Source organism: Phyllostomus discolor, chromosome 6, assembly GCF_004126475.2.
Source record: "Phyllostomus discolor isolate MPI-MPIP mPhyDis1 chromosome 6, mPhyDis1.pri.v3, whole genome shotgun sequence".
Taxonomy (NCBI): Eukaryota; Metazoa; Chordata; class Mammalia; order Chiroptera; family Phyllostomidae; genus Phyllostomus; species Phyllostomus discolor.
This window is the reverse complement of record NC_040908.2, coordinates 135665223-135684022: the sequence shown is the minus strand read 5'-3', so window position 1 is coordinate 135684022 and position 18800 is coordinate 135665223. Positions and strand designations below refer to the sequence as shown.

At 49.6% G+C, this 18800-nt stretch overlaps 1 protein-coding gene across 1 annotated transcript in view; it reads left to right on the top strand.

The window, feature by feature from the left end:
* Nucleotides 1-18800, top strand: part of SERGEF (secretion regulating guanine nucleotide exchange factor) — a 184276-nt gene that overhangs the window by 23294 nt on the left and 142182 nt on the right. The window contains 1 exon segment of the mRNA XM_028517714.2: nt 91-249. Coding sequence (XP_028373515.1) covers nt 91-249 — 159 coding nt within the window.

Below are 18800 nucleotides of genomic sequence, written 5' to 3'. Positions count from 1 at the left end.
GGTACTACCTGTTTTTCAGATTTGTGTTCTTTCCCATCATTCGGGACTAATGTTCCCTCTCTTCTTTTGTTCCCCTTCTGCTTGCTTAAGACGCCGGAGAGCTGTATGTTTGGGGACGCAACAAGCACGGGCAGCTGGCTGCCCAGGCTGCTTTCCTTCCTGTGCCCCAGGAAGTAGAAGCTCATTGTTTTCAGAGTGAAAAGGTCACCGCTGTCTGGAGTGGGTGGACACACCTGGTTGCTCAGACAGGTAAGGAAGCAGCAGAGAACTGGTCGATAAGAGCAGCTGTGGGGGACAGCTGTCTAAACAGCCATGGATGCTCAGGATTAAGTAGGTTGGATTCTACCAATGAGACGTTTTTAGGACTGGGAAGGGGAGCACCTCGGATCGGGTTCTGCAGGCTGCCAGATATATGGCTTTTCCTCTCTGAATCACAGATTTGCACCCAAAAAGGCAAGACTGGGTTAGGTTATTGCCTTCTGGCCCTGAGAGTCCATGAGGTTTTGAAAAGGAGCCCATTGCAGCAAGCACCCCCCAGAAGCGTGTCCAGGCTGTTGGGGAGGCTGCCTTGTCATAGCTGAAGAGATGACTCTGTATTTCCACTTGAATCTAAATTAAAGGCAGCAGAAACTGTTACCTTGAAGGTAAATACCAGGGTGGGCAAAAGTAGGTTTACAGTTGTGAGTATGTGAAACAGTTTATTTTGTATTATTATTTATTACCTATTGTATTCTCCATATGAACAAGTGTAAGTCTACTTCTGCCAACTGTTGTGTTTCATGGTTGAGGTACGATCACCTTGAATCACAGCGGGCATGGTGTTTCAGTTAGAACGTTTGTTGACCCTAATGAACTGTGAACACTGACTCAGACACCCCATCCATTCCCTGAGACGTCATCTTCTCCTGCCATGCTGCCCGCTGTGGGCATTTTTATCTTCCCTTGAGTCTTCATTTATTCCTCATCCTTCCCTGAGGGCTGTTCTTTCCTGGTCTTCGTATCCCTGACTTTGTTCTTGTGGTTTGTGTCTTCATGGTCTTTCTTCTTTCCCACCCTCCTAGAGCTCCTGCTGGCTGACACCGAGGTTTCCAGGCAGGTGATCTGGGATTCTTAAGATCCATAATCTTGTCAAGGCCTTCTGAACTCCAGGGGCTCTCTCAGGAGTCCTCTTGCCTGCTCTCGGCCTGCTCGTTAGCCAAACCGGGCTTTCTATGCTCCCAAATATCTGGTGACTGTCATTCCAGTGCTCTCTGACTTTTGTAGGTTTTCAGGTCAGCTTCAGTTGTCCTTGGTAAGTCACGCCTACCACCCACTGGAACACACAGGCATCGACTTATGAGTATTCGTAGATACGATGCTTTTAATTGGTCTTTTAAAACCATTTACAACCACTGTGGAACAGAGGCCTATATTACAAAGGTGTTTAATAAATTTTCCATGTAAAAAACTTCAGAGGCTGCTCTAAGGAAAGAGTGTTTATTTATTTGGAGGAAAATCGTGACTCTCCTCCAAAAGGTTCAGACTGCTTAAGGATGGGCAACATCCACATAAGCTTTTCTTAAAAAAGACTCACTGAGCACGATAGCGGCTTACTTGCGTAATTGCTAATGTCTGTCTTTTCCCGCAGACAACGAGCTCTGTGAGAGAAGGCGCCATACGATCTCTACTGTCTAGTAGCGAATGTATTCTGTTCCTGCATCCGACTGGATCTGGTTAAGAGACAAAACACATTGGCATGTACATGAAGCGGGGTGGACAGTGAGGATTTCTGACCTCTGTTCTTGGACTCACTAGTTCATGATCAGAAGGCCTCAGTTTGTCTCTTTGGGTTCAGAAGTCCAACCAAATCAGTCATTGTTTATCGGGAACCTATTGAGCAATATCCTTGTAAACCTTGGAGAAACAGGAGAGGAGACACAGGCCATGCCCTTCCACTAGAATGTGCAGACAAGCTGAAGTGTAAGAATGTAGAGAAGGAAGACTTGGCCATTCACCTGTCCATCCACCCATCATACATATGGAGGACTGTTTATATACCATCACTGTACTAGGTATCAACCCTGCCCTCAAGGAGCACACTGTCCACTAGGGGGGACAGATCCGTTGTGAAAATTCAGTACATTGCAGTATGAGATGTGCAACAATAGAGCTAAGTACAGCGTGCAGAAGCAGCATAGAAACTAGCAGTCATATGAGTAATTGGGTATTAACAGGTAGGCGTTTCATGGTTAGTCAGTCTTCAAAGAATTGCAGTGCAGTGAAATACACTTACTACCAAATGGTAGTGAGTTTGGTTGAGTCTGTCAGCAAACCCTTTAACTAGTTAGGTAGCTGACTAAATGAAAGACGTGAAGATGCTGCTTCTTTGATTATGGCTTTGAAGCGTTGTAACTGATGCTGGTTTCCACTTCTGGGCCAGCAGCCCAGCCCTCGGGTGGGGGGTTGGAACCCACGTATGTGACACTGAGTCACCCCAGCTGCTCTGGAGCTCAGCTCCAGGTCTCCACCTCCACTTGAGAGTGTGATTTTTTTGGTAATGTTTCAGCTGTTTAATTAACTTGTTAATTCAGATCGCTTGTTTATATACCTGTCACTTTCCCCTTTCTCCTAAGATCAGAGTGGTTAGGAGCTGGGACGTTTGCGTGTCCTGGTTGCTGCACTGAATGTGGGTAAATGGGAGCGTGCTGCCCTTTCATTTACCGGTGTTGTGCTCCATCTGGCAGCACTGGACGCCTTTGACCGGGCTCAGTGTCATTGAGAAGAAACACCCAGGGCCTCCGGTTTAATCAGACTCAGCTGCTCACGTTAATGGGAACAAGATTTGCTCACAGGGTCAGAAGCAGCTCATTAGCAGAACAAGGAGTTATTTGACTCCAGTTGTTTTCACAAGCGCTGGTGGTGAATTGTTCCCAGGACCTACCTGCAGGCCACATTAGCGCAGAGGCTGTTCCCAGTCTCCTTCAGGAGGGCCTTGTGTGACGCCGATTAAAAAAGTTTCTGCACAGTGACCACGTATCTATCCAGTAAGATGGGATGGGGTGGGGTGGGCTAGGATGAGAGGAAGGGAATGGATTCTGCTTTCCTTTCTCCGTAGGCCCTAGACCAGTGATTCTCAACCTTGGGGACATTTGCAATGTCTGGAGACATTTGGTTGTCACAACTAGGGGGCGCTATTACAACCCAGTTGGTAGAGGCCAGGGATGCTGCTAAACATCCTACAGTGCAAGGGTACCTCTCACAACAAAGAAATACCCAGCCCGAAATGAACGTTAGTTGTGCCAAGTTCGAGAAACTCTGCCCAAGACTGCCACCCCCAGGGGCAGGCGCTCAGCTAGGTGGTTCACAGGGCATCAGGATAACCTGACAGTTTGTCTGTAGAGGGATCTGGATGCAGTCTCTGCCCTCCCCTTTCAGGAGTCTGGTGCCTGCCTGCAGTGTTTGCGATGGAAAAATACTTTTCTCTGTTAGTCAGAGGCACTTGGAAAGAGTCCAGGCGAACCTGTTCTAATCTGGGAAAGTTGGCAAGGGTACCTGTGTCTCAGGCTGGGGAAGCTGCATTCTAGAAACCTTTCTCAAGCTGCTTGATGTCCCTGATCATTGTTCTTGGGAACTTCATGGGACTCCTGGGTGACTTTTTCCAGGCTCAGAGACCTGCAGCTGTCTTATCTGAGAGTCACGATTTCCTGGCCCGAGGTGCTTCTAGTGAGAGCTGGAGGGCAGATCTGGGTGCCGTCCTAGTTTGGTGACGTTGGTTAAGTCACCTTACCTGTCGAGGCTTCGACCTCCTCATCTCTCAAGCAGGATATTCAAACCTGTGCGCATTCCACATAGCTCTGTGATGAGGTTCAGCTAAATGAATCCGTGTGAACGATCTCAAGTATTTGTAAAATGCTGTGTGCACGCATAAGTGAGAGGTGCCTGAGGTTGGGATATGTGAGCATATTAAGGAGTCAGCAGTTGCTTTTAGAAAGGCTTCTATTTCAACAAGGTCTGTGCAGAGCTCGAGGTACCAGCTTCTCCCCTGAGGGCTCGTGAGCTGGCCAGGAATGTGATGCTCCATTTCCAACTCTGACAGGCAAAGCTTTCTAAAACCTTTCACTTACAAGCAGCAGGCAAGTGGTTCTTTTATTTTATCAACAGTTTGGAAGGACTTCTTGGCCTTATACGTAATTTTCCTTGTTAAAGTCTCTTGATCACACTGTTGTTCCTTCGTGGTACCCATCCCAATGTGTAACTGTATACATCGATTTGCATTCTTATTTGTTTAATGTCCAGCCTGTAAATTCCATGCCAGCATTGTCTGTTTTATTCACAGCTATATCCTCAGCACCTGGCCCAGGCCTGGCACTTAGCAGATGATCAGTAACTAATTGCTGAATGAATGAGTAAATGACAAGGTGGAGGGACACGTGGGCTTTGAAGTCACACGGGCCTAAGTTGGAATCTCAGCTCTGTGTGGCTGCGGGTGGGCACCGCCTCTCTCCGTCTCTGTTGCCACCCTAAGTGCTGCCGCCTCCTGCCTGGATCCTGCAGTGGCCCCTGACTGGTGTCCTCATCTTCCCACACTCACTTCCTCTCCCTGCCAGTCTGTTTTCTTACCTCGTCTGGAATATCTTTTCTAACTCATCGTGACACGTTCCAACAGCTTCCCAGGGCTCCTGTGAGAAAAGCACAGTCCTTAGTGCTCTGCCCTCTGCTTCCCTGTCCAGCTCCACTGCTTCCCGTGCTGGCTCTGGACCGCCAGCCGGTCTCCACTCGGGCCTCCTTGGTCCCTTGGATGCGTCATGCATTTCCCACTGCAGTGCCTTTGCACCTGAGGTTTTCTCTGTTTGGCACACGTGTCCCTGTACTCCTTCATTTAACATCATTGCATCCTTTTTTTTTTTTTTTTTTTTTTTGTCTTCAGGCTTCAGCTTAGTCATCACCTCCTCAGGGAGGACTTTCCTTGACATGTTGACTAATCACTTTTCCCTTTTATGTGTTCTCAGACCACTACAACTTGTCCTTTGTGCTATTTTTTTTTTTTTTTGTATTCCATGAGTAGTTCCCCTGTCCCTTAGACCATAGGCTCCATGAGGGCAGGGACCACGTTTGTTTTGCTCAGCATTGTATTCTTAGTGCTCAGCGAAATATTTGGCACATGCGAGGTAGGTACGCAGTAAATGTTGGACAAATGAATAAACCTAACTTCTCTGAGCTTATTTTTTTCATTAGGAAAATGGAGTATTGCTGACCTTGGCTGAGAACTAAATGAGATGCTTCCAGCACCCAGCACAGGACTGAGCTCCAGTGTGGGTTCAGTGCACATCAGCTTCCTCTTCCCTCTGAAACTCTGGGGCCCTCTGGAGGCCAGATGCCCCATAGCGCCTCTTCCGGCAAAGGTCTCTGAGGGGCTGGATATGAATGTCTCTGGATAGGTCACAGATTGATTCAGAGCTCTCCTGGAGAGTACAGAAAGACCAGCGCTTAAAAACGCCAAGTGGTGGCTGCTGGTGATTAATTAGACTTTCAAGAGGAATGATTTATCCAAGATCTGAACCTTAATGTGGGGTTGGCCAGAATGTCCAGAATCCGGTTGCTTTTGGGATGCTGGAAGCTTTCCCTGAGCCATGCAATATCCCAAAGTAGTCTTGTGGTCTCACAATGGCTGTGGGTTGAAAAAGTACAAATACTGAGTGCTTGACATTCTTCGGTTTCTTCCGTGTCACCTGAGAAAGTCCTAGAGTGTTAGACCTTCCAGAGAATCAGAGATGGAACAAGAAACCTCCTCACTTTGCAAAAGAAAAGACTGAATCAAAGAGGAGAGAAGGTGACTTTACAGCAGCGTTTGAGCTAGGGATCCAATTCTGCTTTTCAGTGAATTCTTTCCCTTCCCGTCACTGTCCTCCCGGTTCTTGGTTATATTCTTCAGTTGAGAAGTGTTTTATTCTTTTTCTCTAACGCGGGGAGTCGCATGACATATGTGGAAGGGATTACTCTCCTTTCTTCAAGTGTCACAGACCAAGAAATATTTTATTGCATTTGATATCTAAGCATTAGTGAAATCCAAGCCTCCATTGATTCACACTGAACCGAGTTTATAAATATACCTAATGCTGATTTTTCTGTTTTGGGGCCAAGATCCCTGCCAGAATAGGGTGACAGTGTATATTACAACATCTTTGGGACCATATATCATGAAACCTCAACCGAGCTCAGGGAGATTCTGACCTCATGGGCTCTATTTAAAGCAGGTGCTTTGGAATGAGGTTTGTACTTTAGAACTTTGAAAACCCAGTGGCTGAAAGTCAAACCAAGCTCAAAGAACTATTTTGAAATGGACAGTTTTTGCTTATTATTAAAGTCATTAGTTTTTATCCTAGAGTCCTCAGAATGTCAGGAGTGGAACTTGGGGCTCAACTGGCCCGACTCCTCAGTTTACAGATGGGGAAACTGAGGACTGGAGAGGGAGAAGCACAGGGAGTGAGAAAAGGAGCTGGGACAGAACACAGGTCTTGTGGCTCTCAGTCCAGTGCTTCATCCACCTTGTCACGGTCTCTCTGGAGAAGAAGAGGAAGTGAGGATGACCTACACTAATCACCCTGGGACCTGAAGCAGGAATAATAGTTCCTTCTGTACGTGAGGTTCTGCTTCAAGAAAACACCGAAATGCATTACCTGAAATGCACAGCTATATAGTCCCTTAGTGGGTTTGTGTGTGGAACAGAAACCAGGAGATGGTGCCCTGGAGCGAGGTTCAAGGGCTGTTCCAGGATTCATGGAAGCAGCTGCATTTCCACTTATGATCATACAATAGCAGTCGGAGCTCTCACGGCCCACTTTTTTCGCTATCATGTGCTTTCACATCCATTTTCTCCTATGAAGTTGGCAAGGCGGGTGTTACTATCCTTGCTTTCACAGAGAAGGCCCTCATTTGGCTAACTGCATTTGCCCTGGTTCACAGCGATGGGCAGAGCTAAAACTTGAACCTGATTTTTTTGTCCCCAAGCTTGCAGCTCTGATTCCAAGTTGCGTGTGTGTCTCCGAATGCTCTCACTCATTAACTGAGCATTTGCCAGTGACTTTTCCAAGCAATAAAGAAGGTAATTCTTAGTTATCCTTGAATTGAGCTTTTGCCAGTGACTTTCCCAAGCAATAAGGAGGGTAATCCTTGATCCTTCTGCAGGTATTTGTGGAATGCTCACCTGCATGTGTATAGCACTCTACTTCAGACTACAAGGGGATATAAAATCCTTCTGGAAGCGTATTGGGTGAAAAACTGGAATATTTAGTAGAAGACTAAAAAAGAATGTGACCAAGAGCCGGAGGAGTGGCCCAGACCCTTCAAGGTCACATTTGAATGGGTGGAGAGTTTGGGGCTTGGTTCTGTTGCTGCCTTTTTGTCCTCTGGCAAGACACAAAACTCTGGTGTCCTTTTTCCCGGTTGGACAATGGGAAGTTGTGGACATAATGATTTCTAAGGGCCATTCCAGCTCTGAAATTCTGCCTTATTAAAAAAAAAACTGGCCTAAGGAAATAATTATGGATGCTAGAATATTTAGAATGCTGCCATTCATTGTTGCCTGAGTTATAATGACAAAAACATATGCATGGAAACAAAGGAGACTGTAGGGGGATTGGTTAAATGTACCTTATTATTTTGGAATATATAGCCATTAATTAGGCTGTTTTAGACAACATTTAATGACAGAGGGTTGTGCTCACGATATAATGAATGAAAAGAGTAGATTACAATAAGTTACCACACTGTAACTTCTATTTCTTTAAAAAGGGATGTTCGCATAGAAAAGACTATAAAGAAATATGCCAGGATATTGTCTCTGATTGGTGGGATTATGAATTTTATTTTCTTTTATATTTTCTATGCTGATATGTACTTTCCAGTTTGACTCTATCCCCCATAAATGTTAAAGCTGATGAATAAAACTCCTTGCCCCTCAGGGTAGGGATGGCCTCTTTGCTACCCATTCCTGCGTATAAGTCCTTGACAAATCCCTTCCACGGGCCTCAGTTGGGAGGTCGAATGGTAAAGAGGCAAGAGACTGTAGAAGGAGGCAGGAAAGGGGAAATCTATTTTTGGCGCAGTGGTGAGTCAGTTTCGTGACCTCAGGCAAGTCCCTTCCGAACGTCCCTGAGCCGTGCTTTCCTTATCTGAATGGAGTCGGGAGGTCACAAAATGTCCTTTGAGCTCCAAGACACAGTTGTTCCTAAGGATGGAGAATTTCTCTGATGGTGTGGAACCTGCTCAGAGGCCTCTTTGGTTTCTGGAGGCTGGTGTCCTTGCCTTTTCTCCCTCTCCTTTGCACGTGGGCAAGTCCATTTCTGTTCCGAGTTCAGGGTGGGATTAAATGGAGTTCAGTGGCAGGGCTGAGCTGAGAGGGTGTAGTGACAGCACTGAGCCTCTAGAGGGAAGCCTTGTTTGATTACTTCCTCCTTCCTCATCTGCTCTGCAGGTGAAGAGTAGCCTTGATTTGGTTTCAAATTCTAGAATTAAAAGGACTTTGAAGATCATCCAGGAGAGTCCCATTATGCTGCAGGTGTGAGGTAATAGAGCCCAGAAAAGGCAAGTGACCTACAGTATGTTTTTTTCAGGGTCTGTACTGTAGGGTTCCGGACTAGGCTGCAGACAGAGCAAGAGGGTGGTCAGCTGAGTCCACAGGCAGTCCCCATGATTACATAAGAATCTAAGGGATCTGCCTGTATACACCTTTATTGAGCTCCTCTGGCCAGGTGCTGAGAGGCCTGGGCGTAGAGAATCTCCTGTGGTGGGGGAAGCCCAAGCAGATGCGTGCTGCTACACCCGTGTCTTTCTTATCCTCTGGTGGGCTGCCTGGCCCAGGATCCAGGCTGTGGGGGTGGCTTGGAGGCTGGTTTATGGCAGATCTGCAGGTGTCCTTGTGATCGAGGTCCTCCAAAGTCAGGAGATACCCTGGGCACCGCCTCTTTGTTATTTCCAGTGGATTTCTGCAAGCATTGCTCACATGTTCACATGCCTGATCTTACCATTTCTTGAGGTTTGTAAGAAATCCTGACAGTTTATTTCCCACCTTTCAAAGGCTTTGTTTTTCTTGGCCCGGGCTGACTTTATTTTTGGTTTCCAGGGTGCCCACCAGCCCTAAGCATTGTGGTAAAGTGGAACGGTGCACTGATCTGGAAGCCAGGCAGCTGTGTGACCTTGGGCAGGTCACTTCCTCTCTTTGGGAAGGGAGGTCAGACTCTCAGCTGCAGTGTGTCATCTCTGCTAGAGAGATAAAGTTCTGGTGTTATTTTTGGTTTGTTTGGCAATGAACACCCATTGATCTGTGGTGCAGAGAGGTGCGGTGTGTGTCAGGCTGAAGCAGAAGCAGGATTCACTCTTAGAAATAGGTGCATTCTAGTAAGGGGCTTGACAGGGGCCTGGCCAAAGCCAAGTGCAGCTGGCCACAGAGGGCCACTAGATGGCAGCAGTGGGCAGGCAGACAGCCTTGGGGGTGAGGTGGGTAGGGCCAGCATCCAGAGTCAGAATTAGCAAGGTCAGAGCTGAGAGGACCCCCGGGCGTCACCTAGGCCCTCCTCTTTTTTTATGAATGGGCCAACTCAGGCCCCTAGGGGGAAGGGGACTACCTAAGGTCTCACCATGAGTTAAGACCCAGCTATCTCCTTGCTTGTGAGAAGAGCTGAGATTGGTTTGGCCTCTAGCTGGCTGCCCTATGAGTCAGGAGACAGGGGCCTGGGCCCTGGGCCCTGGGCCAGTGAGCCAGAGGTAAGAAGGAAAGGGGACAGGAGTTAACTTTCTGCCTCACCCCTGGTTTCTTCAAGTGTCTGGTCCTAATGATTTCCACCCTCCTACCTGCAGGAAGGGCAGTGTTCACTGTCTTTGCTGCTCCCCCCCATCTGCCCCACTCTCCTTCAGGCCGAGGCCCTCCTGTCAGGCTGTGCTGTGATGGAACCTTTGCCAGGGGTCCTCTCATAGCCCCCATGCCCCACAGATGGGCAGCCCAGGGCCTCGTCAGAGGCACGCTGTAATAAGATGTGAGTTAGCACAGTTGGTCGAACAGAATTTTTAAAAACATTTCCCTGGGGTGAGAATAGGGCAGGGAACCGGTGTTTGCCAAGCACTCGCCACGTGCTGGGTGCCCTGCCAGGTGCTGCCACTTACATTCTCCTCACAACCCCGGGAGGGAGGGCTTACGTCTGAGAGGCGAGGCACCTTGGGCAGTCCCCTCTGCCAGGAGCGCTCGTCTCTCTGGTCCCCACGAGCCACTGCCACACTCCACTGCTTGCTGCCCACCCCGTTGGAAATAGCCACCGCCGCTCTGTCCCAGCCTCACTCTTCTCCCGCCTGCTTTATTTTTCACTATATCAGTTTTCATGGCCTGAAACCATAGTGTCGTCATTGTTTACTTCCTTGCTGTCCCTGTCTCCTCGCCACATGCGAGGCCCACGGGATTAGGAACTTGCCGTGCTGTGTCCTTCCCCTCACCCCTTGCTGGTCCCTGGCTGTCCCCTGGGGTGGGGCAGAGGCTCAGTGAGGGCCAGGTCCAGGGGACAGCTTGCACTTTTGCAAGTGGATGCCGTACTGTTTTCAGTGGCTGTGCTGAGGAGACTCAGCCTGTGGCCCTGCCCACTTCCCACCTTCTCAGAGCAGCCCCAGGCTGAGAGCCTCATTCCCTGAGGTGGACAGCCACGCCTGGTGACCCAGGACTTGGGGGCCAGCTTTGCCCCTGAATGTCTGCCAGGCCTTGCTGTGGGTCGCCCCTTTCCCTATCTGTCCACGGTGGTTGGGGGCAGCAGGTGTGCTGTGAGCTCACCAGATGGTCTGGGGAGGGCTTGGAGGTCCCTGGCAGAGAGCTCTGTTTCCATTCAGGGATCCTCTTCCTCTTTCCTGGTCGGATTGATTTGTTCCAGGAGCTCGCTGAAAGTGAGCTTTAAGTGACCAGGCTGTAACTTTGTCATCATTTCAGGTTCCTGACAGATGGCACCGTGCTTGCCCTTTCTCAGGGGACCTTGCCTGTCTCACGGGAACTCTCAGTAACCATAGTGACAGCCAGGGCCAGTGAGTGCTCTCTGATGTGTGCCAAGATGGAAGTGGTCCATTCTGAGGAATCTTGGGTCAGCTTTTTCCTAATAGGACAGTGACTTTCTACACCTTAGGAGAAAGCCTGGCATGACCAAAGTAGCCCTGAAAAGCCAGGTTCAAGTTCTAATTTGGCTGCTTGCTGGCTGCACGGTCTTGGGCAAGTCATTCAGCCTCTCTGGGCCTGAATGCCGTCATCTGTTAAATGAGAGTCATACTCCCTGATTTGCCTGCCTCACAGGGATATACTGTGTCATCCAGTCGTCTACACATTCCTTTCTTCCTTCGCTCTGTTATTGAACAGATATTTGTGGACCAGGCAGAGGTCAGGGGAGGACCTTCCAGGTATAGAAGTGGGAAGTGCACCCTGGTGCAGTTTGCTCAACACGGGGCCAGACCGAACGGGAAGGGGCTGGAAACGTGCAAGCGGACAGGCACGGGTCCTTGTTCAGGTGTTGCTCTGGGAGCGGAGGAAGAGCAGGGGCGTTTCTGTGGGGAGGGGCGGGTGATAGACAAGAACAGGGAAGGAGGGGCCCACCTCAGGGTGGCTCTCGGAGGCTCCCCCGTGGAGGCCACAGGCTCGTGTCTCACTTTAGTTCTCATCTCTGGCTGATTTTGCGGTACTCTGGGTTTTGGGGGGCCCCATCCCCCATGAGCTGGGTGGTTATTAGAGTCCATGAGATCGGTAGGGACCGGTGTTATCTGGCTCATGGGGCTGCCTTCTGGGAAGTTGTCTTGGGCCACATGGAAGGTCACCTGGGAAGCCACCACCATGGCCTTCCATCTTGCAGCATTTCTCAGGAGCCTCAGAGGAGCCGCTCTGGGGCCCCTCCCGCACCGCCCTGAGGAGACAGAGGTGGACGGGGAAGGGTCACTCATGTTTATCAAGGACGAGCTGTGTGCCGGGCATTTTGCCAGGGCCTTACAGAATCCTCCATGTCATCCTTACCCAGTTTGCCCAGTACGGCTCACTCCCACGTTATTTACATGGAGGAGAGTGAGGAGCAGCTAAGGGACATGGACTCACCTTGTCTCGTTTCTTGGCCTCGCTGTGCCCAGTGTGAAGTGGAGGTCGGTGACGTCGCCCTGCCAGCGTTGAGGGTGTTGTGAGGCGCGAGGGAGATCCTGGACGTGAAAGCACTTTGTAAACTGGAGGTGACCGTGTGCACAGGCAGGGGTCCCACTGCCGCTGCCTCCCAGAGAAGTGGCTGGAGACTCGCTTGGGCCTGTCCTGCCTGGGCTGATAGAAGCTCCTCACCTTTGGTTTCTCCTTTGCGCACTTCCTCCCACAGTCCTTGGCTCAACCCACCACTTCTCTCCTTTAAGTCCACAAATATGAAGGCTCTGCTTTAAAAAAAAAAAAAAAAACAAAAAAAAACAAGATTAACTCTATAGTACAAAAGTAACAGCAAAGTAAGCCCACCTTTTTTTTTTTTGCCATTTTGGTGAAAACAATACTAAGTCATTGGAATTAAAATGCTGGGAAGGACCATTTCATCCTTCTTTGTAACTTGAGAACACAGAAGCTCAGGGGGACGGTCCCACAGCTACCAGATGCGGAGCCTGGATCCGGGCCCCTCCCCTGCCCCACACAGCCCCTCCTAAGAGACACTTCAAGGACTTCGTCTAGAGGAAGAATCCAGTTTAATAAATTTCATTACACCAGCCCCTTTATGTAACAGGGCTGTTTCCGGGTCCTGGCAGATGGTCCATAGTAACAGTGCTCTGCTGATTGGGTTGGAGCTGTTCCTACGAGATGAAAAATCCTGTGCAGCAGATGCCTTTCCCAGTCCCTGGCCCTGGAGGAGTCGGCTTCTCCAGGGAAGGCACCGTGGCTTTGGTCCTTACTGTGTCTGGTGTGACTACAGGTGAAGGCCGTCAGGGTAGTCTTACAGTGTGTCAGGTTGTTATGGAAGGCGGGTGCTGATAAAGGGTGCTTCTCCTGGTGCCCGCAGAACAGATGGGAGCAGGGAGCAGAGTGGGAGGGAGATGAGCAGATGTGGAAGGAAAGACAGGCTGTGCCACCATGGGTCTGGACTGGTGGCCCTCCAGACCATCCGCTGTGGCCCTCCGGGGAGCAATTTGAATATAACTTCAGCGCCTGGCACACGGTCCCCCAGCTTGGACAGTGGACTTCCATCCCAAGCCTCCCCCAGCCCCTGACATCGAAATTATTGGGACTCCAAGTCTCCTGAGTGTCTTCCTTCTCTGCTGGGTGCTTGATCGTAATGGCTCTTCTTAGTGGCCTCCTTAAGCTGTGCTCTTTGCTGCCCCTGCTTGATACAAGTGGCAAACCCCCAAGCCACTGAGAGTGGAGTGGACGTTTTCACTTCCGTGGGTTCTTCCTGACCTTGTCCTGTGGCTCAGTTCTCTCCCTTGAAGCATCCTGACATGTGGGGGTGGGAGAATGCTCCCTCATTTGTGAGCCCAGCTCTATGAGGTCTCCCATAGGTCTTTTATACCCACCTGTCGGTAAGAGCCTGGGAGAGTTCCCGAGGCGGGGGTTAGAAGAAATTTGAGAAGCCCCATCCAAAGGCATGTCCCAAAGCGTTGTCACTGGTTGACCATGAACTGGCATCCCAGGAAAAGCTCCCTCCCCTCCTTGCTCCTGCGCCTAAAGAATTATTTGCACCAAAAGATTGGGACCAACCTTTGTCTCCCCTGCTTGAAGATCCTAATCTGGGCCTCCCATTAACCCAAAACCAGTTTCTCTTTGGAAGCTGAGGATGCAAATAGTATTTCTGGGGGGTTGTGGGATCCCTTGGCTTGCTACTGTAACAGCTTTGATGTCATGGTGGGCTTTGCAGGAAGGCTGGCTCCAGTATACCATTTGCCTCTGGTCTTGCTCCTGCCAGGCCTCATGGTGGTCTGCAGGGGGCGCTGTGTTCCCATAGCCAGGTACTGGGGTTTCACTGAAGGAACTCAAGCAAGCATTCCTCTGCAGGCCCAGGCCTGCTTGCGAACCGCGGCTTTCCCTTGCTAAGTCTCATTTCCAGCTCCTGCCTCCAGCTCGGGCGCTGTGAGTCATCATCATCAGTAGGAAACACGGCCTCTCCAACAGCTGGGTGCAGTGCTTGGCCTTTTTTTTTTAACTTCTTTTTTTGTAACTTCACAGAGATAGAAACTGCTGATGATCTTTCGCAATGGACCATAACTGAAGTCCAGGTTAGGGACAGCAGTTCTAGGTGGGGAGAGGGGAACCCTGAGGAGATGGGGGTAGAAGTGTGTGCCTTTCAGTCACCGAGCCCGTGGTCTTCCAAAAAGCCACCCCAGGGAGACTGGCAGTGAGGGACCACGTGGACCTCACCTGTCTCTGTTTTCCTGGCCAGGGGAGCCCAGGACGCCTTCGGTAAATTGCAGGTAGCAATGGAAGCTTTGAAGGTTGGCTGGCGTTTTTCCAAGAAGCTGTGGACAGGATGTACTAGAAGTCAGGGCGGCCTGGGACCTAGTCTTGCTTGGCTTCTTGCTCACTCTTTGACCTTGGGTAAGTAAGTCGCCTTGCTTACTGGGCCTTGCGTCCCCCGTCTGGAAGGGAAGCACACAGTTGGGTCAGGGTGCCCTGAGGCCCCTTCTTGCTGTTCCCGTCTGTGAGTCTAAGTGGAGTATAAAGAACTTTGAACCTTGTTCCCACAATTGCCTTGAACACCTGAAACTCACTGCTGCTTCTCCAGGTGAACAGTGCTCACCACAAGGGGAGTCACGTAGGGAAGAGGCCTGTCCTCGGAGAACCGGCGGTCGGCCTTCCCCCTTCCGTCTCCCCGTGAGGCAGTCGTTGGAGTCTGCCAGGGGGCGGGAAACTGGGATTCTGGCTCCGGCTTTGCCAAAATACACATGTGTGCTTGGGCACGTCATTTCCCTCCTTCAGCCTCATTTTTATTTTCTCTAAGATCAAGGGATTGGACTGGCTTCTTGGCTTCAACTCCCCCCACTCTCCCTTCCCTCCTTGAGCCTCCTACTGGCTTTTCTGCAGGGTGTGATTCTTAGCTGCAGAAGCCCTGAGGTATAGTTTCCTTTCTTGCCGGGAGGGAGAGCAGCAGGATTATTTTTTTTTAATTACGCAGCTAACATTAGGCAGCAATCTACATGTTAAAATGTTATTAATAAGAGTCTAAAAGTGTGCGCGAAGAAGCTTTGGCGTTTGCCTGTGAAATGACTGGGGAAACATCTGCAGAGGCACTGGCCTCAATCAGGAGTTTTTCTCGGGTGCTAAGTGGCTGCTGGGTGTGAGCGGCAGCCTGAGGTGTTGCCGGGCCCTGGGAGGGGCAGGAAGCCCACGCAACGAACTCAGCCAGAGCAGCCCCCTCAGAGCCGGGCTCGCGGTCCCGCCCTCTGCAGACTGACTTTCGAGAAAGAGTGATGGTCATAGCATATGACCCCCATCCGTGTTCAGAGTTTGCAAAGTGCACTCGTGTGTGTTGGATCCCTTTTCATCATGGTCCTGAGAGGCAGTGAGAGTTGGCTGAGGTCTCTACAATGTAGGATTCTTCCTTTAAAGAAGACCGCATGCTGGAGGAAAAGCTCCAGGCAGAAAGTGGTGAGCTGGGCACGGGTCCTGGGCTTCTGCTCCCTCCCCAGCTCTACCTTTCTGTTTCCCTGCGTTATATTTCTCTGTAACACCTCCAGTCATTTGCCAGGGGATGGGGCCTATGAGCTTTTTGTCTGTTGCCTGTCCTCCATGCGCCCGATTCTCAGTTCTGCGAAGGAAGGGAGTTTTGTCCGTTTGTTCACGGCCGCGGCCCCAGCCCCTGGGACAGCACCTGCTGATTTGTTGAATATGGTGAGTGCCCAGCGTTGCTTCTGAGTGGCCTGTGTGATTTGGAAAAGTTATTTATTTTCCTCAGTTTTGTTTTCTCTTTGGGGAGTAGGATGGGATGGTCCTTGGTGGCATGGTAAGAGCGATGCCTGTAACTCCTTTTTCCTGTCAGCAAACCCTGAGCACCTGCCCTGGGTCAGGCCCCGTGCTAGGTGCAGTGAGGATGCAGAGAGAAAGGATCCCTGTTCTTCACACTTTTTAATGGAGGTGATGGTTAATTTGTATGTCAACTTGACTGGGCCACAGGGTCCCTAGATATTTGGTAAACAATATTCTGAGTGTTTCCATGAGGGTGTTTTTGGATGAGATTAACATTTACAAGGTAGACCGAGTAAAGCCGATTGCGCTCCCTGGTGTGGGTGGGCCTCATCCAATCAGTTGAAGACCTGAATAGAACAAAAGGCTGACCCTTCCTGAGTAAAAGTGGATTCTCTTGCTTGCCAGGTGAAATGTCAGCTCTTCCTGCTTGAGAGGCTTTGAACTGAGACATTGGCTCTGTAGATTTTTGACTTGCCAGCTCCCATAATCATGGGAGTCAGGTCCCTGTAGATCTCTTTGTATATCCCATTGTTTCTGTCTCTCTGGAGAACCTTGACTAATACAGAGGGCAACAGAAGGCATGTTGTCGAATAATCTTACATTGGGTGGTGTAGAATAGTTGTTGAAACAGATACAAGTATGATGCCAGTGGCTTGTGCAGGGAGGGGCAGCTCATTCTGACAATAGGATGATGGGAGGCAGTGACATTCGAGTCAGGCCCTGCAGGGTGACGAGGAGCTCTGTAGGTGGAACAAGCAAGCCTGCCAGCGTTGCAGGCTGACCAGCACCTCGGGCGGGGGCGCAGCCTGACCCTAAGGCTGGGGGTGGGAAGCGGAGTGTGCCCTCGACAGTGGGGCAGCCATCCAGCACTGAAGAACATGTGTATTTGGAGGGAAGCACTGTGTGGAAGGCAAGGGAGTTACTAAACGGACTAGGACTGGGGCTTCCTGAGATCTTCTCAACCGGTTTGGGAGAAGAAAACACTCATTTTTTTTCTGGGAAGGCCCACCCCTGTGGGGATAGATAGTCCGGTGTGCAGCTGGTCTGGGGGCTCCTCGGGACGTGACTGTCTTGACTTCTATCGCTGGTGCCCCGATTTGACAGCTAATAAAGTCCGTGGTGAACATGGAGCAGCCGTGTGGAACGCCCGGCATATTTTGGGGCTCTGATCTTTGCCAAGCAGGCTCTCTTTGTGCCCCTTACCTGCACGTGCATCCCCGTGACCTTGGACAACCTCCAGAAGTCCTTGGAAGTGTTCACTTGTGAAGAGGCGCTGTGACTCAGTGAAAGGTGATGTGTCCTCTGCAGGATAGAGCTGGGGGTCCTGACCTTGGTGCCAGCCTGCTGGTTCCCCTGCGAGCTCTGCCCCTGACAGCTGTGGACTCGGAGCCCGGGACTTAACCTCGCTTGCGCTTTGATTCCCTCACCTGTAGTGTGATAATAATCGGTCATAATAATCCGTACTCAGTGGGTTTTCTTGTGGACTAAATGCAACAATCCGTGTAGTAAGGGTTTAGCATGAAATAAGTGCCCTCAAAATACCAGCCATTTGTGTTAGCATTTTCATTGTTATTGTAGCTTTGCCACTCACTAGCTTTGTGATCTTGAGCGAGTCATTTCACCTCTGTGATCTCTTTCTTTTCCTATTAAACGGGGCTCACACCAGTCATTAAGGGTTGATTAAATTACATGACTTAATAGCAGTGCCTAAAGTAGAGTGTTAGCGTCACCTCTCAATAAATAAATTCTCCCTTGTTCCTTACCTTTTTGTTCACTCTCTTTGCAGGCTGCTGCTGCTTCCCCCCTTCGTCAGTCAGAGAGCCCGTGTTTGGCAATTTTATTTCTGTGTTAATTTTTTAAAAAATTCCAAATTTTTTATTATGTGATATTGTTCATAATATGACTTTAGAGACTAGGGAAATTTTACTGAAAATACTTACATATGCAGTCACGTGCCAATTTTTATTTAAATTGCGAACTGTGTGTGTGGTCTTTGAGTTTAAAGTCGATGTTTTATTTTAGGACACTGGCCAGACTAAATTTTCCAAGGGTGGCAGAAACATTATATTCTACACTGCTCATTTTGACACCGAAGATCTTTAGACACCATTTATCACAGTTTCGATCAGGAAGCTGTCTCGGGGGTCATCTATGCCAGCACTCTACTTTTATGGACGTGGAAATCTCGGCCCCTAGAGCAGAAGCGATCTGCCCAAGGTCACGCAGCCCAGAAGAGAAGCCAGGATCAGGCTCCGGGTCTTCGGGGTCTTCGGTTAAAGCTTCCTCCCTTGCCAGCGCACCTTGCCTTGTCTCACTTCTCCACGGCTCCCCTCTTCTCCTTTTTTCTTTTCCCCTAGCTTTAATTTATTTGCATCGTGCAGTACTGCAGAGGCTTCTGACGTGCCAGAGACTATGTGTAAATCTTAACATAAATCCAAAATTTCATGGCCCAGCCTTCAGCGCTGTTCCCTTCCTTGGATTATCAGTAGAGCGTTGACCATGAGACACTGGTGGATGGGAGCTGGCTGAGAAGATTTGATGAACTGGTAGAAACTGTGGGTGGAACTATAGAAAGCCTTGATAACCAGGCTGTGATGTTCAGTCGGGGAGAGTAACAGTAACAGTGACTAACATTTATTATTACGTGTCACACACTTTATGCAACAGTGTCCTTGCAGCAACCCCACAAGGTCAATGTTACAATTCCCCTTTTACAGATATGGGATAAGGTGCTCAAGATGGAGCCAGCGAATGATACAGTTCAGCAGCAGTGAGCAAGAAGCAAGTAGATTCATTTGTTCATTCAGGCAACAAATATTTAGTGAGCACCTACTTTGTGCTGGGCATTATTCTTGGAAATAGGGCTGAGCAAAAGCAGAGTCCCTGATATCGT